Source organism: Colobus angolensis, unplaced genomic scaffold, assembly GCF_000951035.1.
Source record: "Colobus angolensis palliatus isolate OR3802 unplaced genomic scaffold, Cang.pa_1.0 Scaffold764, whole genome shotgun sequence".
Classification (NCBI taxonomy): Eukaryota; Metazoa; Chordata; class Mammalia; order Primates; family Cercopithecidae; genus Colobus; species Colobus angolensis.
Genome location: NW_012121421.1, coordinates 139803 through 162539, shown reverse-complemented (window position 1 = coordinate 162539; position 22737 = coordinate 139803). Strand labels below are relative to the sequence as shown.

The following is a 22737-nucleotide window of genomic DNA, read 5'->3' as shown; positions in this document are numbered from 1 at the left end:
GCTTCCCAGTGGCTTTGTTTACCTACTTAAGCCTCAGCAATGGCGGGCGCCCCTCCCCCAGCCTCGCTGCTGCCTTGCGGTTAGATCTCCGCAGAGTGCTGTGTTAGCAATGAGGGAGGCTCTGTGGGCATGGAACCCTCCCGTCCAGGTGAGGGATATATTCTCCTGGTGTGCCCGTTTGCTTACAGTGCAGTATTGGGGTGAGAGTTACCCAATTTTCCAGGTGTTGTGTGTCTCAGTTCCCCTAGCTAGGAAAGGGGTTTCCCTTCCCCCTTGCACTTCCCAGGTGAGGCGATGCCTCGCCCTGCTTCAGCTCTCGCTGGTCAGGCTGCAGCAGCTGACCAGCACCGATTGTCCGGCACTCCCTAGTGAGATGACCCCAGTACCTCAGTTGAAAATGCAGAAATCACCGCTCTTCTGTGTCGCTCGCGCTGGGAGTTGGAGACTGGAGTTTTTCCTATTTGACCATCTTGCTCCGCCCCCCCAACAATTTAAAAGTTTTAAATTTTGTATCATTGTATGTGGTGTGATAACATCTCATACTATCCCACCTGGGATGTGAATCTTTCCTTTGTCCAGCATATCCACACTGGATATGCTACCTGCCCATTTGGCACTTAGCTGTCTGAGTTACCAGATCAACTGTCACAGTTTTGCAATGCTTGTGTTAAAGTAGCTTTTATTTTAGTTAATAAAGGCCCGAAAGTGCTAGAGTAGTGATGCTGGCAATTTGTATGTGCCAAAGAGAAGCCATATAGTGCTGCTTTTATTGAAAAGGTAAAAATTCTTGAATTAATAATGAAAAAAGTTGTATGCTAAGGTTGCCAAGATTGATCGTAAGAATGAATATTCTATCTATGGAATTGTGAAGAAGGAAAAATAAATTTATGCAAGTTTTCCTGTAGCACCTCAAACTACAAAGGCTATGGCCACAATGTATGAGAAGTGCTTAGTTAAGGTGAAAAAGGCATTGCATTTGTGGGTGGAAGATAAAAATGGAAATGTGTTTCAATTGACAGTAATCAGCTTCAGTACTATCTGTGCTTTCAGATTTCCACTGGTTTTGGAATGTATCCTGCATGGATAGAGGGGACTACCGTATAGTGAGAGAAGTTTGCGGATTTTACAATAGTGTAATGAGAGTTTTTGTCTGATGGTTTCAATTTTCTGATTCAGATCTGAGTAAAGGCCATTAGTGTTGTGGAGGTGGGTGCACTGGGGTAGGAGGTTTGAAGGAAAGGAAAAAATGTATGAAATTGTTGATTCAAAGGGTAGAAAACCAAACTTTTCTGAGAAATGGAATAAGACTGATGAACAGCACAGAGGACCCACGTGAGGTTTCAGATAATGAATTCCAAGAAAAATCAATTTTCTTGTTTTTTTGTGTGTTTTTTTTGTCTTTTTATTTTCAATTTGGAAAGATTTTAAAAAATTATCCTGTTACTGGGAATACAGTGTAATGTGCACCACTCTTGAAAGTTTGGTGCTTTTCCATCTAGACTTCTTATTGGTTTGGTACGTTTCCATCTAGACTTCTTTCTCTGTATTTGCATACACTTTCATATAAATATATTACTTTAATAACTAAAAATTGTTATTTGTTAACTTTATTTTAAAATAAAAAGAAAGGGATGGGTAGAGAAAAATAAAGCAATGAAAGGGGAATGCAAGATTGGTGAGTGAACCAGGAGGCAATGGTGTTTGGAAGTCAAATAGAGCTTTAAGAAAAGGATGGTCTAAGGGGTCAGATAGTGCGAATGGTAAGAATAGTGTCTGAATCCCAATCATATTTCCATTCCTCACCCTTGAATGGCTAGGAAGTCTTCATCTGGCTGACCAGCTAGGCAGACTGGCTTGGAAGTTGTTTTAAGATGCTATAGCTAGAAGGTTATATTGTAGACTGGAAGACAGCCCAATATGGGAAGTGCCAGAGGAGATACGGTTTGGAACTCACTTTCTTTAATTAACCTCTGATTCTTGACAGAATGAACAAAAGTTTTTTTTGTTTGTTTGCTTGTTTTTTAAATCTGAAAACAAAACGTATCTGTAACATTTACTCTAATGCAGTCTGACTCAGTATCATATTGCTCCACAGGTTTTAGCTACTTTTCCTTAATGAGGAGATGGATGCTTGACAAAACAGCAGATGATTCATAAACTTCATATGGCTAACAAGAAGTTAGGTTGGAGCACATTTAGTAAACAAGTAGCTCAGAGCAAATTAAGATGTGATATCAGGTTTGGGACCTTCAGTGAAAATGGAAGTGGTCAGGCACTGCTAGTTCCATTCATTCAATTGTAAAAGCTAGATTCTAAAGTACAGGAGCAAAGCTGCAATGGGTGATGGACCTAACATGCAGAAGTGAAGTGGAGAAAGAGACTTGAATCAGAGTAAGAGAGCATCAGGAGCTAAGAGAGGAGGTTTCTGAGTAGTTGCTGGAGACACCTTCATGGTATCAAACATTTGCATATTTTTGGGTGATTGTGTGTTAGCATATTGTTTTAGCTAAGCTTTCAGGAATGAGGCACAAGATCAGGAAAGAAAGAAAGGATTTAAATTATCTATATCTTTTGATAGTGTCTTAGTCCATTTTGCTTGCTATAAAGGATTACCTGAAGCTGGGTCATTTATAAATAAAGGAGATTTATTTGGCTCATGTTTCTTCACACTATATAAGAAGCATGGCACCAGCATCTGCTTCTACTGAAGGCCCAAGAAAGCTTTCAGTTGTAATGGAAGGTGAAAAGGGGGCAGGTGTGTTACATGTTGAGAGAGGGAACAAGAGAGAAGGAGAGGAGGGGTGCCATGATCTTTTAAACAATCAGCTCTTGTGTGAAGTAATAGACCAAGAACTCACTCATTGCTGAGCGGACAGCACCAAGCCATTCGTGAAGGATCTACTCCTACGACCCTCCCATTAGGTGGCACCTCCAGCACTGGGGGTCAAGTTTCAGCATGATATTTGGAGGGGACAAAAATTCAAACTACATCAGATAGCATGAAAGGTGTTAGAGGCTGTATTAGTTTGCTAGGGCTGCCATTATGAAGTACCATAAACTGAGTGACTTAAACAACATAAATATATTGTCTCATAATTCTGGAGGCCAGAATTCCAAATCAAGGTGTCAGCAGTTTTTTTTTTTTTTTTTTTTTTTTTTTTTTGACTATGAAGAAAGACTTATTAAGGAGTATACAGGAAATGAGGAAGTAAAGAAAGTAGATGTTGGCAGGACTTTAAAAATGCTTTGCTGTTGAAGAAGACAGAACAAGGGATTGCAGTAGCTTGAGGGTCACAGGAGAGAGAAAGGAGAGACTTGAGCATGGCTTACATGGGGAAAGGAACAAGCAGAGGAGAAGCAGAAGATCCAAGAGGAAGAGGAAATTCAAATCTGGCAAGAAGTGGGAGAAAGTATGAACCTTGAATTGGAGTAGGAGCACTTCCCACTCTGAGGCTCCAGGGCTTGGTAGATGTGGATAAAGAATGGAATTTTAAAGGATGAGAGTCTTTGTAGAGTAGTGGTAAAAGGAATTCTGAAGCTAGACTGCATGGGCTCAAATTTCAGCTATGATGTGTGATCCTTAGAAAGTGACATAATATCTATGAGTTGAAGCCTTAGTTATTTCATATATACAATGAAATTAATAGTAATATCTGTCTCATAGGGATTTTGAGTTAATGTCTTATAAATGCTATGCAAGTTTTTGCCAATATTATTCTTATTCTGTGAAATGTGAGTTGAATTCAGTTTTTTAGAGTGAGGAAGTAAGGAACAAATGAGGCTTGAGGAGTGTAGTGAAAGTTTGGAATTGTCACCAAGAGGAACAGGATTGAAAGCTATCAAACCAAACAGGACTGAGGACACAATGAGACTGGAAAATAGAAATTTGAAGAAGCAGCACTACAGAAGGCTGTACAATTTTCTCCAGCTGTGTTCAGCCACAGTCTAAGATCAGAAGAGGCAGATTATAAGATACACCTAGGGAGGTTACTGGTACCCAACTTTAGTGAACATGAGAATCACTTGGAGGGATTGTTATATTGCCCATAGGTTGCTGAGCCCACGCCCAGAGTTTCTGAATCTTCAGGTGTGGAGAGATTCCCAGTAATTTGCATTTCTACAAACTGCTATGTGGATTCTGATGCTGGTGGAAGCAATATACTTTGAGGACCACTGATTTCCATGAAGTTATTATGGGGTGGGAAGGGTGAAGGGGATGCATTGTGTAGAATAGAGTAACAGGCAAGAATACATGAGAGTACAGGATATTTGTAAAAGAGTAGTTCAAATGCTGATCATGGCAGTGAGGGAATTTGGACCAGATAGGGAAAAGGATGGAGTCAGGAGGGACCTGATTTAAAAAGGTAAAGGAGGGTAGAGATCTTCACAAGAACATAGCACTTATCCTAGTTTGTAATTCTACATGTTTTCTTTTTGTTGTTGTTGTTGTTGGTTTACTTGTATGTCGTTTCCTCTCCCGACTAGATTCTAAGAGGACAGGCACTATGTTGTTTTGTTTATGACTCTTTCCAACATTCAACATGTAATATGTGTTCAATACAGCTTTGTTGATTGTATGGGTGAAAAAAAAATTGCATGCTTTCACCTCTGACTCTTCTTCTTTAAGCTCTCCTCATTCCTTGAGATTCAGACCAAGCCTAAACTCTCCTATAACACTTTCTCCAGTGATTAATAAATCTAAACTCCTATAGTTGTTAAAGTCTTACAATATAATTGACTTTTTTGATGTGTAGATTAGCATAATCACCACCGCAATTAGGAATTAGAGCAGTTGACTTTCTTACTATTCCCACCCTCTTTGAACCACTGATCTGTTCTCAATTCCTATTATTACATCTTTCCTAGAAAAAAAAAAGATGCATATATATGTATACATATTCTGTGATTTATGTAAGTGATATCTACATATAAATGGAATAATACAGTATGCAATCCTTCAGGATTAACCTTTTTCACACAGCATAATTCTCTGGAGATTCTTCTAAGTTGTTGTATGTGTCAATAGTTTACTGTTTTTATTGCTGAGTAGTATTTCATGGTATGAATGTATCACATTTTGTACAACTTTTCACTGTTAAAGGGAATTTAGATTTTATCCAGTTATTGGCTTTTATTAATAAAATTACTATGACTATGTGTATAGAGGCATTGATTGATTGATTGATTGAGGCAGAGTCTCGCTCTGTCACTTAGGCTGGAGTTCAGTGGCACGATCTTGGCTAACTGCAACCTCTGCCCCCCAGGTTCAAGTGATTCTCATGCATCAGCCTCCTGAGTAGCTGGAATTACAGGTGCCCATCACCACACTAAGCTAATTTTTGTATTTTTAGCACAGATACGTTTTGCCATATTGGTCAGGCTGGTCTCAAACTCCTGACCTCAAGTGATCCACCTGCCTCGGCCTCCTAGTGTGCTGGGATTACAGGTGCTGTGTAGAAGCTTTTGTGTGAACATCGTTCACATTTCTCTATGGTAGATACCTAGAACTAGGATTTTTGGATCATACAGTCAGGGGATATTTAACTTTATAAGGAACTGCCAAACTTTTTTCCAGAGTGTCTGAACCATTTTACATTCCCATCAGCAAAGTGTGAGTGATTCAGTTGTTCCACATCCTTGCCAGCATTTGGTGTTATCACTGATTTTTAAAGGCCATTGTGACAGGTATGTAATGACATCTCATTGTAATTTTGATTTGCATTTTCTAAATGGCTAATAATGTTTAACATCTATCATATGTTTATTTGTCATTCTTATATCTTGTGTTGTGAAATATCAGTTCAGATTTTTTGCCTATTTTTAATTGGGTTGTTTTTATTTTGTTAAAATTTAAGTGTTCTTTATGTATTTTGGATACAAGAATGAAGCCTTGACTACTACGGTCAGTCCCAGGCTCTCTGAGGAAATTATATTTAGGCTGATAACTTGAATGTAGCATAGAAATCAGCCATATTAAGAAAGCTACAGGACAGCTTCAACTGCAGGTGTAAATACCTTGAGACAGGAATGATCTCAGTGTATTTAAGGAAAAAGAAGACAGTGTGGCTGTAGTATACTGAGAAAGATGAAGAATAATAAGAAATGAGTTTGTAGATATAAAGAAGGATAAGTAAGATCATGTAGAGTCTCGCAAGCCATGGTAGGGAATTTTTATTTAGTTTTACTCACAGTGAGGAGCTGTTGCAGAGATGTGGCATAGCTTACATTGTATTTTAAAAGGTTACACTTGTTGTTATGTGAAACACATGAGAGGAACAAGATAAGTGACGATTGTAGTTTTTCAGGTGACAGAAGATAATGGCACAGACTATGGTGGTAGCATATACTTTTCAGGTAGATCCCTCAGAATTTTGATGATGGATATGAGATGTGAAGGAGTGAGAATAATCAAAGATAACTCTTGAGGTTTTGGCTTTCATAACTGGTGGCACTCTCTAGTGAGAAAAGGAAGACTGAAGAGGAGAAGGATTGGGGGAGAGGTCAAACATTTATTTTTAATATGTTGAGTCTGAGATAAAAATTAGACAAATGGAGATGCCAAGAAGACTGTTGAATAAGTCTTGAACTCGATAGAGAGGTTGGAGAGAAGTTCATGTAAACAGAACAACATGACAAAAGATACAGAGCTGTGAAAGTATGTGGTATGACCAGAGGTGAGCAAGTGGTTAGGTTTGACCAGTATATATTTTGCAGAACTAGAAAGAGTAAGAGACATTGCTGAAAAGGCAGGCCAGGGCTGAGTTAGAGAGGGCTTAGCTGATGGGGAAATTTTTAGAATTTATTATTTGAATATGAGGGAGCCATTACAGGTCTTTGACAAAAGGTGTGACATGAACAAAGAAAGATTTTTGAAAAATTAATATCGCACAACCAAAACAATGTCACAAAAGAAGAACAAAGTTGGAGAACTCATACTTACTGGTTTCTAAACTTACTACAAAGCATAGAACTCAAGACTGTGTGGCATTGGCATAGGGATAGACAGATAGATCAATGGAATAGAACTGAAGATCCAGAAATAAACCCTCTCATTTTGTTCAATTGATTTTCAACAAAAGTACCAAGACCTTTCAATGGAAAAAAAATAGTCTTTTCAATAAATGGTGCGGAGGCAACTGAATATCCACATACAAAACTATGAAATTGGACCTCTGACTCACAACATACAGAAAAATCAAAATCAACTCAAAATGGATCAAAGACCTAAATATAAAAGCTAAAGCAAACTTCTAGGAGAAAATAAATGAACAAACATTCATAACCTTGGATTAGGCAATAGTTTCTTTTATACAACACTAAAAGCACAAGTGAACAAATAAATTGAAATAGCTTAAAATTTAAAGTATGCTTTAAAGGACACCATAAAAAGTGAAAAGGCGATCCACAGGATGTGAAATAATTCCATAATCATATGTCTGATAAGCGACTTGTATCCAGAATCCATAAGGAACTATTGCTTGATGTCATTGTTATTTGACAATGCTATTATCAAAAAACACATAAGCCAATTTAAAATGGGCAAAGGATTTGAATAAACATTTCTCCCAAGAAGATGTTAAAATGGCTATTAAGCACAAGAGAAGATGCTCAGCATTGTTAGCCATCAGAGTATTGGAAATAAAAACTGTAGTGAGATAACACTTTTCACATGCTAGGATAACGAAAATAATTTTTTTAAAAGAGCAGACAATAGCTAGTTTTCATGCAGATGTTGAGAAATTGGAACCCTAATATGTTACTGGTGAGAATGCAAAATGGTGCAGGTGCTTTGGAAAGCAGTTTGGCAATTCTTTAAGTGGTTAAACATAGCACTACCATACAAATCAGGAATAAATGAAAACATATATCCACATAAAAACTTGTAAACAAATGCTGATAGCAGCACTATTCATAATAACTAAAATGTGGAAATGACCCAAATGTTCATCAACTGAAGAATGAATGAATAAAATGTGGTATATCTATTCAATGGAATATTTGTCAATAAACACAATTAAGTATTGATATGTGCTACAATGTGGGTGGACAATGAAAACATATTAAATAAAAATCAGTCACAAAATGAAATGTATTATATAATTCAATAACTATGGAATGCCCAAAGTGGACAAGTCTATAGAGACAGAAAGTAGAATATTGATTACCTTGGGTGGGGTGGGGTGGGGTGGGGGTGGGTGGGTTGATGAGAGGGGTGAGGGCAGTGCAGGAGTTCTTTTGGTGGTAATGAAATGCAAAATGAATCGTGGTGGTTACAAAGTTCTGGTAATATACTAAAAAACATTGAATTGAACATTTTAAATGGGTGAATTGTACTGTATGCAAATTATATCTCAATAAAGTTGTTAGAAAAGATTAATGTAACATTATTTGGAAGATGAATTGGAGAGGGCAAGGCTGGAGGCAGAGAAACATGTTAGGAGGCTTTGTAATGGTTCAGTTAAGAAAACAAGGGTCTAAACTAGGGCAAGAGTAATGATAATTGAAAGGAGAAGAGGATGGTTCTAAAATATAATGTAGAGGTAGAATCAATAAGACCTGCCATTTGGTTAGATGTTGAATTACGAAAGTGAAGAAGTAAAGAAGATTAAAGTTTTGAGTCTCGGTAAGTACAAGAGTGATAGTGTTATTTCTAGATAGACACTGGGAGCACAGATTGGGAAAGAGGGTGGTTTTTCAAAGGAGGGTTTTTCAAAGGAATGGCAGGAACTAAGTATTTAAGAGCCATCGATGCACAAATCATAGTTGACATCAGAAAGGTGACTAAAGGTTCCAAAGAGAGAGTATGGAAAGAAGGAAGAGAACTGAGACAGAACTTTGTGCAAACAACTGCATTTAGGAGACAGCAGCTGGAAAAAATAAACCAAAGCAGGGAACCTCACCCTGCCTCCCCCCTTCCCCTGCCTTCCCCGCAAAGATAAAGAAGATATTAAAAGCAGAAGAAAAGTAGCAAGGCTGCCTTACCAGAGTATTGGGCCTGGGCCTTTAAGGAAAGGGAAAGCAGAAAAGAAAGGCTGAGGGTGTCCCAGGAGGGAAAAGCTCAAGGTCACAAAAATAAAATGATGGAGAAAGGATGAAGAAAGATCTTAAAGAGGATGGGATTCACCCACCACTGCCTCTTGGGGAGACCTGGGAATTGAGAGAAATTTCTGACCCAGTGCAACTGGAGGTTCCTTGTTACACTTCCTAGGTGAGATGCTCACTTATCAGTGGAACATCCCAGAGAGATCTGGCCCTGGGCCCAATGACTCTGCTTGTGTTTCCTGGATCTATTATTCTGCAGTGGATCCCATCAAGGTAAATACAAGATTGGCTACCTGCAAGTGGGTCAAACTCCCGGCAAAAAGAAGCTATTAACCAGGTGTAGTAAGAAGCTTGCTCCTGGGATACTAGAGCCTAGAATTTGGGGAACATTCCTCAAAAGCTGGACTTATTTTAATAGACAGGAGGAGGGAGGAAGGGAATGGGCAGCACCAGATACTTGTCATGAAGATTTTTTTCTTTTCTTTTCATTTTGGATCCTATATAGTAACATGCTCTCATTACAAGAAAACAAACACACAAGCAAGCAGAAAACACAAAAGAAACCTGGGGTTGGTTGTACAGAGATTGAGGCTTTAGTCCCAAATTTGGTTACAGCATGCTTTTAGAATGACCTTAAATAAGTCATTCTGCCTCTGTTTCCTTATCTGGAAAATGGATTTATCGATCTAGCCATCCATCTACAGCCAGCCATTAGCAATCATTTATTGAGTGCCTACCACATTTTAGGCATTTTACTTGGTGCTTTGGATGATATAAATTTAAGATACATTTCCACCTTCAAAGAGTATTGTCTAGTTAAGCAAGAGAGAACCTGGAGAAGACATCACAATGGGAGGTGCATGTACTCTTGGCCTTAAAAGCTGAGTCACATTATGCCATCAGATAAGCGGTATGATGATGGGGAGGGCATTGCAGGCAGAGGAAACAGCACAAAAAAGACACTAGGTTGTAAAAATGTTCGCTAGGCTAAGAGGTCAATAAATACTTTAGCCTAGATAAAGCATAGATCAGATAGTGCATCTTAACTAAGTCCCAAGATAATTGTTAGAATGAATTCAAATAACATAGTGGGGTACTTATAAATGTAAGATATCATGAGGAAATGCTGAGAGGCACAGTGGGCTTGTATGAGAAGCTGGCTCCCTGCAGAGTACTGCTACCCAGAAACAACTCCATCTCTTTCTGTCTCTCCCGCTTCCTCCCTTCCTCAGGACATGTATAGTGGCCTGGTGGGGCCCTTGACTATCTGCCGAAAGGGCATCCTGGAGCCCCACGGAGGACGGAGTGACATGGACCGGGAATTTGCATTGTTGTTTTTGATTTTTGATGAAAATCAGTCTTGGTATTTGGAGGAAAATGTGGCAACCCATGGGTCCCAGGATCCAGGCAGTATTAATCTACAGGATGAAACTTTCTTGGAGAGTAATAAAATGCATGGTCAGTAGTAAAAAAGCTACTCTTTTTCCAAAGCAGTCCCTACTGGTTACATGGGGATATCTAATAGGCCTATTACTATCTAAGGGAACATAATCCAAGAAAGGACACGAACATGGTAAGGTGAAATGAGAATGAGTCAGAAGAAGCATTTCCTACTATCGTACATTTACATATACAAAGACAGATATGTGGTCCAGGTTAGATTGGGTGCCCAGAAAGCGGGAAGTTGACTGTGTAAAGTTGCCATGGTGATACCAGCAAATTTTAACATATTAGAGAAGGCAAAATGGACATGTATGACCTTCAATGTACTTGTCAAACTGACTGCTTAGTGTCTCTCTATTTTAAAACCCTGAGTTTAGTCTCCCAATATCATCTTATTTATTTACTGCTGTAAATTTGGGACCAGTTATCTCAATGGATTCCAATACAGCCAGATGAAAGCTTGTTCTTTAGTCTCTTTTTAAAAGAGTTTCAATTTATAGATGGAAGAATTGAAGAAGACAGCCTCAGTGAGAAGCATACTGGATTTATGTCAGATACAGGGAAGAACTTTTTGGTACTTGAATGGATTTTGGAGAGAAATTGTGCATCAAAGCCTTCCTTTGCTCGAGAGAACTGTGTAGCTTTTCAAAAACAAGAGAAAGAAGGGAGAGCATGAGTGCAGTAGAATTAAGTGATCTTTCACTATTCCTTTTAGCCCAAGATTTCTTTGATCTGAGGATGTGTACCTTTGATAGTGATTCTAATGGAACTAAAATGTAGTATATTATTATCCTACAGATTTTAGCTATTTCTCCTTGACGGAGTGATGAATGATTCACATTAGAACAGATGATTCACAAACTTCACAAGGCAGACATTTTAGCACCTGTCAAATCAAAGAAATGACCCAGGACAAAAAGGGAAAGAGGGCGCAGTTATGTCCTGTTAATGCAGGGGTTTGGCTAATGCTTACCTTCTTCTGTTTGTTTATGCGTCTATCCACACTCTTCAGGTGTAAATATACCTACCTATCCATCTAGCAGGTATTTGTTGTGCAGTTTCTGAGTGCTAGCACTGGAGATATTTGCATCTGAGGGGTAAATAAATAATATCCCTCTCTTCCTTTTCAGGTTCCTGAACCAACACATTAAGATCAAATGTGAACCTTATTACTAAGAAGGCTAATGGAAAAACTGATTTCAGTTCTACAACTAAATAGGCTTACTAACATTTCTCTGGCAATAGATAGACATTTCCACCTTGTCATTGACATAGATGGACAGCAATACTCTCCTCTTTAGCAGAGGGAGAATCAAACCCACAGTGAAATAATGAATCAGCTATTGCCCATTTCTGTGGCCCAACTGATGAGTGAGAGAAAAGATCAATAAGAGGCTGAGTTGATCATGTTTAGTTTCCTCTCTGAAATCCACAATTTGGTAGACACAGAGACAGATTATAAATGATTGCTTCCTCTCTTGAGGAATAAAGTGGAAATTATCTTCCCTCTGTAAGAATATGAGAAGTGGGGGAAATTTTCCAGGGAAAAGTCATGGAAGTGTGAATTTTTATAACAATAAGTACTTTGATGTCCTTGGAGCATAAGATGTGGCCTGGGAAGAGACCCATACATTAATATCATTATTAATCCCAGGAATTAATATCACTATTCTATGCATTAATGTTATTAATTTCATTAACGTGGCAGGTCTTTTTTTTTAACATTTACTGTTGACCCAGCTGTCTACTGGGTGTTCTGAAAAAATACAAGGAAGCTATAGTAATGCAGTGTATACATACATCCTTTTCTGCATATTAGGAACCTGTAGTCTAGTTAGGGATGTAAGCTTTCACACATGAAAAGACAGGTAAATGTAGAAGACAATTTCTTATGAGTTCCAAGGAGTCATGAGACAGTACTGGAGGAGTTCACAGGTGGAAGGGCATGCAGGGAATAAGAGGTATGGAGAGGAACTAGGAGATCAGGAAAGTCTTTCTGGAGGAGTAAAGACTTAACTAGACTTTAAAAAATTGATAAAAGAAGGCAGGATTTCTAGTAGGGAATCTTAGAAACACAAGGACAAAAAGAACATACATGGACCATTTGAGGGATGGTGAAGAAATCACCCTAATTAGAATAAGCGTGTTGGGTAGTGGGAGTTAAGTCTGAGAAAGTGGCTTGGAGTTATATTTTGAAGGATCTTGTTGGGTGAAGTAAGGATCCATGGACTTGCTCTTTGGAGCAGGAGAGAGTAATTAAAATATTTGAAGCAGCAGAATGATGTCATCACATTCAGTTATTTAGAGAGATAATTTTGACAATATCAATGTAAGAAGATACCTTGAAAAGGGACAGATGGAATAAAGATGAGACAAATTAGGAGCCCATTGCTATCTTCGAGAAAAAAGATTAGGACCAGGACAGTGGCAATGGGAAGTCAAAAGGAGAGATGTAAGAAGCTTCTTCTTCTTCTTTTTTTTGACAGCAATCAATGGGAAACTCTATGCCAACCTTAGGGGTCTTACCATGTACCAAGGAGAACGAGTGGCCTGGTACATGCTGGGCATGGGCCAAGATGTGGATCTGCATACCATCCACTTTCATGCAGAGAGCTTCCTGTATCGGGTGAGCTGGAAAGTGGGCTGAGTCCCTCAAGGATGATTAGAACAGTGGTTTAGCAGCAATTGAGAAAAAGGGTAATAGCGTGGAACAAGGTAACAATTAGTTAAAAGAGCAGAGGTCTAGCAAATGGAGCACTGAGCTGGAAATTTTAGTCTGGCTGTATATCCCAGGGTCAAAAACTTCCTGCTAGGCCCTAGCTTTCCCTTCTGCTGTGGAAGAGAAAAAATGGCCCATTTATCGGTAAGGAGACTCAAGGAATCAATATCAAGACTCAATGTCAAGGACTCAATGTCAAGGACTCAATGTCAAGGGCTTGAGATTGTCAAGGACTTGAGCAGTGATTTTTAAGAACAAGGAATTTCAGGGTGGTATCTCAGAATTGCTGAAAGTCCTTAATCTATTTAAAGAAGAGCTTCAACTTAGAGGGCACATGGAACAATATGTAGATTTTGAAAACAGTTTAGTCTTAGGTAAAGGAGGAGGAGTTGGGGGCACTGATACAGACTTCGAGATTTAGAAGTGCTGAAAAAGACAATGGCAAAGATAACTTTATTTGAATCAATTTCTAAAGGAAATATATGCCTCATTCTTAGGGATCAAAGCTTACACCAAATTTCTCATATTTTAGCCTGCTGAAAATTATAAAGATACTTGTTTTGAACTCTCTAAAGTAACCTAGAAATTCTCTTATTTTGGGACACTTTAAGAGGAGAAAGTCATCTCTGTTGATTTAGTTTCTGTGGGTGGGTTCATTGGAGATACGAATAAAGTGGACACTTTTTTTTTTTTTTTTTGAAATGGAGTCTCACTCTGTCGTCCAGGCTGGAGTGCAGTGGCGCGATCTCAGCTTACTGCAAGCTCCACCTCCCAGGTTCACACCATTCTACTGCTTATGCCTCCCAAGTAGCTGGGACTGCAGGCACCTGTCACCACGCCAGACTACTTTTTTTTTTTTTTTTTTTTGTATTTTTTAGTAGAGATGCGGTTTCACTGCGTTAGCCAGGATGATTTCAATAAAGTGGACTTTTAAAGCCACTCACTGGTCTAGGAGTCTTGGAGTCTCAGCTCCCTAATGTGGACATCACAAATTTTTAGTTCCTGAAAGCTCTAAGATGATCTTTATATCCTTCACTTCCTCTTCCTCATTCCCAATCTCTCTTGCAGAATGGTGAGAACTACCGAGCAGATGTGGTGGATCTGTTCCCAGGGACTTTTGAAGTAGTGGAGATGGTGGCCAGCAACCCTGGGACATGGTTGATGCACTGCCATGTGACTGACCATGTCCATGCTGGCATGGAGACCCTCTTCACTGTTTTTTCTCGAACAGGTAAGTCCTAACTTCCCCAAAACAATCATCTTTTAACACTTTAGCCTATAGGAACCAGATAATACCAAAAAGCCTCTTGATTGTCTCCCTCTGATCCCAGAATAAGCACATCTTAAGACAGAGCGTAGACTCCCTCTAGATATTGCCCCAACCAATATTTCTAATCCTCCATTCCACCTGTCCCTCTCCTAATTACTTCAAAACCTGTTGAGCTCTCATGGGTTGACCCAGCCTGAAACTGGTTTGGCTCTATGCATTGAAGCCCAGTGCAAGTCTGCTTCTTTTTAAATTAATTTAACTTATATACAAATGTATTACTTGACTGCATTAGAGTAACTGATTATTTCAAGGAATATTGCTAATTAGTCTTTCTAAAAAGAGAATAAAAATAAGTCTAACAGTCACCCATTAAATTGATTTGTTTTGTGGGATTGTGAAAGGCAATTCTTTCCTTTTCTTTTTTTTTTTTTCTTAGAGTCAGGGTATTGATCTGTCACCCAGGCTGGAGTACAGTGGTGCAATCATGGCTCATTGGAGCCTCAGACTCTTAGGCTCAAGCGATCCTCCCACATCAGCCTCCCAAGTAGCTGGGACTGCAGGAATGTGCCACCACACAAGGCTAATTTTTATACTTTTTGTAGAGAAGAGGGTCTACCTATGTTACGCAGGCTGGTTCCAAACTCTTGGCCTCCTTCTGCAGCAACAATCCTCCTGCCTTGGTCTCCCAAAGTGATGGGATTGCAGGCATAAGCCACTGCACCTGGCCTAGCTTTTATTTTTTAGGCACAGGGTTTTGCCCAGGTTAGCTTCAAATTTCTGGGCTCAAACCATCCTTCCACATCAGCCTCCCAAGTCACTGGGATTACAGGAATGAGCCCCCACATCTAGCAAGACAGTTCCTTTTGGTTTTTGAATATCTTCATCTAAGGCTAGAAAGAGATATTAACCTTCAATTACAGCTTATCTCAGAGTTACTACCAAGGGTGGAAAAAACTTTTTCTTTATATTTTATGTGGAGAGGGAGCAGCTGGAGCAATTTCTTTGCCAGCCACTCTTTGTTCTTCACCAAAAAATGTAAATGGGTAGGCTGTGTTAGCTTTTGTGTCTTTGGGTAATTAAAGGGTCAAATGTCTTACTTCTTAAGGTTCTTGACCTGAGTCCAGCTGCCAACACTATTTGCCTTCCAAGAAGCCCTATAGAGCCTTTTGGGGTCCACAGAAATCAAGGCTGTTTTTTTTCCTATGCTTTTAAAGAATACATAGCCATTATTTAAACAAAGATGGTATTCTGGGGTTGTCAGTCACTGGCACTCTATCAACAGGAATACTGAATGGGAAAATGTCTTTGAATATTCAAATAAACTTAGCAAATGAGGGTAGAGAATACAAATCTTCTGTTTACCCTCAGAGAGGGAGATGAATGATTGTACGTTATGACTTCCTATATCATTTAAAAGATTTATTCTCTGTCAACTAATACTCCTAGAATGCAGCTTCCACTTAACTACTCAGGAGCTATTCCCTAGCACCCAGATTTACAGAAACTTCTTTGTTTTGTTGTAAGTACATAGAACAAAAGTCAAGTGATCAATTGATACATCATCAGGCAGATATAGATCCAAGACAATAGGTTTTCTCTATATGTAGTAATGGGTTATCCCAATTGTGAGCCATCCAATCTATGAGACCATTTCAATACATATTGCCAGGGTACTTCCATGAGGAAGTATAGCTCATTCTCTCTGTGACAATGAGCCAGCCCATAAATATTTTCTATTTGCCTTTTTGGGTTTTTTTAACCTGCTATGGCCTAATTTCATGTTGTTTCAACTCCATATGTGTTCACAGGTCACCAGGAAGGAAGAGTTGAAAAGATAGAGGGAAAAGACTAATTCTTGAAACAAGGTTTCTGATAAGGCAGCAGGGAATGAGAATCAGAGCTAACGTGAAAGATTAGTGCAAGAGTGGAGGAAAGTAATCTTTCTACTGTAAGAAGAAAGAACACAGAAAATATAAGGATCAATGTGTAGGTTTGACCAGGGGATTTGACAGACTGACAGAGAATTTCAGCCCATGGTCTTGCTCTTCTCGCTGATGGAGCAAATAGAGTCATCTGCTGAGAATGAAGGGCAGGTGATAGGGTACAGGGTTTGAGAAAAGTGGACAAAAGTTTGAAATAGCCACTCTGGTGAATGGGAAATAAATTATCGCCAGGCAGCATTGATGGTTTAGTTGAAATTGGACACGAAGAATATTAATCTTTACAATTGTGTGATTTTCTCTGGCAGCATTCAGCATACCAGACAAAATACAGGGAAATTATAGTTACTGGAGTTTGGGTAGATTATTGCAACACTCTTGGTAGATTAGTAGTTGAAGTGATAGACCTTGGAGTCTCACTTGGTCAGGAATGGAAGAAAATACAGGATGAAGCTACTAAGCTAGAGGTCTCATGGCAGGGGAGGATAACAAGTTTTTGAAATAAAGTGTATTAGAGCACTGAAAGGATGGGAGGTTGTTGTTAGATTTTAGATTTCTGAGATGTAACAATTCTTGACAACAAGGTTAATGTGACCATGGGAGTGGCTGGTAGAATTGGAGTAGACATCAAAGTTATTGGAGTTAAAAGGTCCAGAAACTGTGAGGCTTGAGTATTTGATGGGTCAGCACCCATGGTTGGAAATGAGGGAGAGGAAGACTGAGCCAGCTACTAAAGACTTCCATAAATGAAGAGAACTGCTAGCTAACAATAACAAGAAATGATTGTAGTTCTAGCCAAATAATATAAGCCTCAAAAGAGATATATCTTTACAAAAAGAGGAGAAGCAATGATCTCAAAGAAGCATTGAGGGGATGTAAATGAAGTATGGTCCTCAGAGAAGAACTCAGCTTTATTAAATCAAGGAGAGGAAGAAGTGTTCTGAGAAGATGTTGAATGTGTAGGGAAGTATGTTTGACAAGGAGCAGGGATTTCCTGAAGGAAGTGTGGCAAATGGTGGGAAAAAGAGCAATAATGGGGATAAAGGAAGTGCCAAGAAATATGTAAATAATAGCAGAGGGGTGATTTACATTTTGGACTCCAAGCCTGTTATCTTGCCCATATTTCATGTCACTGTTCAAAATCAAATCAAGATGCTAATATTGACTTTGACTATAAAGTAGTAAATTCTACCTTTATTTTGCTTACTTTATCACAGAGAAACTTCTGCAACCAATGTTGACCTTTCATAGGGGGCCTATGAATTGGTAGGAAGAATAATAAGGCTAACCTCTTGTCTTTTTTCCCCCCAACCAGAGCACTTAAGCACTATCACCACCATCACCAAAGAGACTGAAAAAGGTATGTAAAATGATGCACAGACTGGATAGTTATCCGTAGTGTGTCTGTGTGTAGGGTTGGGTGAGAGGTACATTTAGGGAACGGGACTTATGTGACTGAAAGTTAGAATACATCAGCAGAAAGTATCCTGAGACATCCGCAGGACTTCAGAAGCCAAAGAATGAAGGTTTAACTTCCCTCAGCAGGTTAATTCTCTCTGGCTTCCACCCCAAACCTCCTGAGTTGGGGAAAACAGCCTCCTCCCCATTTAAAGGCTGCTATTTTAGCCTTTCATCTAACATGTGAGGGGAGAAGAAAATTCTAAATGCTAGTCAAAAACCAAATACTGCATGTTCTCACTTATAAATGGGAGTTAAGCTATGAGTATGCAAAGGTATACAGAATTGCATAATGGACATTGGAGACTCAGAAGCAAGGAGAGTAAAAGAGCAGTGAGGAATAAAAAACTACCTATTAGGTACAATGTACACTACTTGGGTAATGGGTGCCCTAAAATCCCAGACTTTACCATTATACAATTCATCCATGTAACCAAAAACCACTTATACTTGTACTCCTAAAGCTGTTGGAAAAAAAATATATATATATGAGTAAAATCTAGGTGCTGCTGGGTTGGACATGGCAAAGTTGTAGCACAAATATGAATTTCCCCTAGGGACAGTGTGAGACTAGATGAAACACCACATGTTCTTCAACAGCTATTTTTATTCTTGCCTCTTTCCCTTTCATCTATGGAATACCAAGGAGTTAAACTTTTGTAACCAGCCATTTCTGACCTTGAATACTGTAGAGATTATTTTTCTGCACAGCCCGGGTCCAAATAGTGTTGTTATTCTCCACCTCATTTGTCTCCAGACTAGGAAAGATCCAGAAAGTTACGAGTGCTAAAAGGAACATTAGAGATAATTAGTAGTTTAGTCTAAGGTTTTACAGCTGTTTTGGAGAAGTCTTAATGATCTGCCTAAGTATCACATGGACTGTTAACCAGGGGACCAGGATATGTCCTGGAGGGGTTGGGGAGAGGTAAGGTGTGATTGTGTGGGTGGGCCTTCAGGCCATATCTCTTTCAACCTGAGCAACTCAATTATTTTATATATATTTAAATATTTTACATATATTTGCATTCATACATACTTTGTGTGTATATTTGTATATATACATACACATTTTGTGTACATATATACTTTACTCATAAGCTATCATTTGTTAAAAAGTTTTCACAATGGGGAAAAAAGCCTTTGAAACTGTTGTTCTAATAAAACCCAATAATTTTCTACATGAGAAGCTGAGAAATTGAAAGTGATTTGTTCAATGTCACAAAAGGAGTATGTGGTAGAATGTAAACTCAGAATCAGGAAGTTTTGAGCTTCTATTTGAACTCATTATATTCTGTCTTCTCTCAGTTGTGTTATAACATTAATTCATCCAGTTATACAATCGTCAAAGAAGTGTCAGGTACCAGGGATATCAAAACAAGTAAGACATAGTCGCTATTTTTCAGCGTCTAAAAACGGAATGAGGCAGAGAAATAATAATTGCAATGCTGGATGCTGTGTGCTGTACAAAAAGGGCAAACAATAATAACAGTTAGCATTTATTGGGCACTTCCTGTCTGCTAGGTGTTGTACTAGATATTTTATAAGTATTAATTCACTTAAATTTTACAATATGCCTCTGTGTTAGGTATGGTTATTATTCTAATTTTATAAAAGAGGGAACTGAGGTTTAGATGGGAAGTGAGGGATTGGGTCACTTGGTCCAAGGTCACACAGTAAGTAAATTATGGTAGTACAAGGTACAGGCGCTTGGAAAACATAAAGGAAAGAATTGATTTTTTGAATGAAGTCAAAGAAAACATTGCAGAGACATGTAACATTTAAGGAAGGGTAGAAAGATAAGAAGGAGTAAAGTGTGTTCAGACAAAAGGATTAGCATAAGCAAAGTCTTAGAAGCCTGAAAGGGTATCACTGTTTATGAGGAGGAAAGAATGAGTTGCTATGGCTGAAAAGTAGTAGATAGGACTAGAAGGATAGATTAGAGCCTGAGTGAGAGTTGGAATGTCTGATTTAAAAGTCTGAGCTTTTCTCTGTAGGCTAATTGGGAATCATCAAAAATTTGTATGCCAAGAACTAACAATCAGATATTTCACTTGGAAAGGTCCATGTGATATCAGTGTTAATATGACCCAAAGAGGTAAGACTGGACAGCCTAGTAGCAGGTTCTTGTCATAGTTTAATGGTCAAAATTGCTATTGATAAGCTGGATGATTGAGTAAAACTTCTTTCTGAAGTTTCCCTTATTGCTTCCAATTCTACCCTCTGAAACCGTACAGAACAAGTCAAATTCATCCTTTTTTATATCACAGTCCTTTATATATTTGAGAAAATGTATCAAGGGTCTTCCCAATATGAGTCTTAGCTCTTTCCATGGGTGGACTGGGGCCTCAGTGATTCTCAAGGACCCTTATAGCTGTAACATCATGTTTCCTTGATTCTTTACTTTAACCTCTAAATCTGTTTTCATCAGCTGGTTTTGTGAAGGATAAGGACAGGTCTCCTGTCCTATTTGGATTGACTTGTTTTGTCAGGTGATGACTATAGAAAGTTACCTTTTAGAGTACTCCCCATCTCAGGATGCCCATTTTTTTCTTTCTCCATTTCAGCAGTGACCCCCAGAGACACTGAAGAAGGCAATGTGAAGATGCTGGGCATGCAGATCCCCATAAAGAATGTTGAGATGCTGGCCTCTGTTTTGGTTGCCATTGGTGTCACCCTCCTGCTTGTTGCTCTGGCTCTTGGTGGTATGGTTTGGTACCAACATCGACAGAGAAAGCTACGACGCAATAGGAGGTCCATCCTGGATGACAGCTTCAAGCTTCTGTCTTTCAAGCAGTAACATCTGGAGCCTGGGGATATCCTCAGGAAGCACATCTGTAATGCACTCCCAGCAGGCCATGGACTAATCACTAACCCCAGTGTCAAAGGGGCATGGGTGGTGGGTAGGGGGGGGGAGGAATTAAGCTTATCTGGATATTTCTTTCTTTATTTATTTTACATGGAAATAATAGGATTTCACTTTTTCTTTAGTTTCTTTGCTCTACTTGGGCACCTGGGGCTAAGGGAATACCTTAGTATCCTACATCACAAATTTCAACAGCTACATTATACTGCCTTCTGACACTTGGAAGGTCTTGAAATTTCTAGAAATGTATCCTTCTCACAAAGTGGATACCAAGAGAAAAACTCATTGATTAGATTTGTACTTCTTTCAAGGACTCAGGAAAGTTCACTTTGAACTGAGGCCAAGTGAGCTGTTAAGATAACCCACATCTAAACTAAAGGCTAAGAATTTAGGCTTGATGGGAAATTGAAGGTAGTCTGAGAACTGGGAATCCAAATTGAATTTTGATTCTTCTTGGCAGTGAACTACTTTGGAGAAGTGGTGAATGGGTTGTTGCTGCTGTGAGCATGTACAACCTCTGGAGCCAAAAGCTCCTCAAGAAAGACAGCCCTCCAAGTTCCTGAACAGTGGCACTGAAAGGAATGTTGAGTTACCTCTTCAAGTTTTAGACAGCAAACCTTATCCATTAAAGTACTTGTTAGAACCCTTAAAGACTGAGTTTGGTGATTTTTGATGGTCTCTGTGACTTCTGTCACTGTGATTGAAACAGAAAACACTTAGGGGGTGAGTGAGTATAGTATGCATTTGTCTAGCCTTTGTAGAACCTACAAGTTTTTGTTTTAGAAATGAGGAAACTGTTCCAGAGGAAGCATCAAAGAGTGTTGGGTACCACCCTAGAAAAGGAGCTATCGCATAAATGACAAAAACTTTCTGCATGCCAAGAAAATTTGTCAGAGGGAAATAGAAATCTGAGATGAGACTCAAACCTGTCCAGTGGGACAGGAGAAGTAGGACCATATCTTGTGGAGCCTTTTTGGCAGTGGTGGTGTGAAAGGTCTAGTTGCAACTTTGGGGACTTCCTTATAGGATGGAGTCATTCTTTCTGGTATTTTACAGCAATATTCCTTTGTTACATGCAAATTTGAGCCTCTGTAAAATATTGATTAGAGAGCACGGATAAGTGATAAATTTTAGATTGGGTAAGGTGGCCCACCCCACTGCAGTATCCATAATACTGTACCACAGGGCAAGTGGAGAATCGAAGAGGTATCAAGGAGAGTAAAGATGATGATTCAATTATGCACTGTTTTACACTTTAAAAAGCATTTTAATTCCTGATTGCATTGGGATTACCTCAGAGCAAGACATTTTACATTTGAGTAATGTTATACACTTATACATTTGAATGAACAAAACTTATGGACGTTAAGTAACTTCATCCAAGACCCCTCAGCTAGAAGTTGAACAGGGATTCGAATATTCTTCTGTTTGACTCCAAATACCTATTTCATCCTCCTATATCATGGAAACATCCACTAATCTCCATCCACCTTACCCATATTGATTCCAACTTTTCTGTCTGTCCAGCAATCTGTCTGTCTAGATAGCAACCTCTTGCAGATAAAACGTAGAAACCCACAGAGCTGGTGTTCAGTTAAAATATAATGTTAAAGTTTGGAGGGGAAAACACAATCCAGAGGGTATTATTCCTCTTATTTTTCCATGGTCAATGGGTTCCTGGAGAGCTTTACTGAGAATCTCAGAAATACAATGTGGGTGGAAGGGGGATTTAGATGGCTAGTTAACCAAGGGTTAGTATTTAAGCCATTGCAGAATCAATGCATTTAACAGCAGCAGAACTCTTTTGGCCTGCAGGTAACATGGATGTTAATGAAGACCAAGTACATGCTAGGAATTCCAGTCAATTAATGGTTATAATTTACATGCAACTGGGAGGTTCTTAGCTTGGTCTCAGTTGTAAATCTAAGAGACTAGGAGTGGTAGATGAGATGGAGTGCATTTCTTCTTATTTTGTAATCTTACTCCAGGTCAAGGAATAGAA

General features: G+C 39.0%; 1 protein-coding gene across 2 annotated transcripts in view; it reads left to right on the top strand.

Annotated features, from left to right (window-relative positions):
* HEPH (hephaestin) overlaps positions 1–21382 on the top strand; it is an 80032-nt gene extending 58650 nt beyond the window's left edge. Inside the window, exons 12-17 of one of the 2 annotated variants that reach the window (XM_011928094.1) lie at positions 9209–9315; positions 10275–10500; positions 12972–13111; positions 14273–14435; positions 17730–17774; positions 20440–21382. In XM_011928094.1, coding sequence (XP_011783484.1) covers positions 9209–9315; positions 10275–10500; positions 12972–13111; positions 14273–14435; positions 17730–17774; positions 20440–20669 — 911 coding nt within the window. In that variant the 3' untranslated portion in view covers positions 20670–21382. Of the gene's footprint in view, positions 1–9208; positions 9316–10274; positions 10501–12971; positions 13112–14272; positions 14436–17729; positions 17775–20436 lie in introns of both variants that reach the window. The other variant, XM_011928093.1, reaches the window with a different exon arrangement.
* Positions 21383–22737: the final 1355 nt, after the last annotated feature.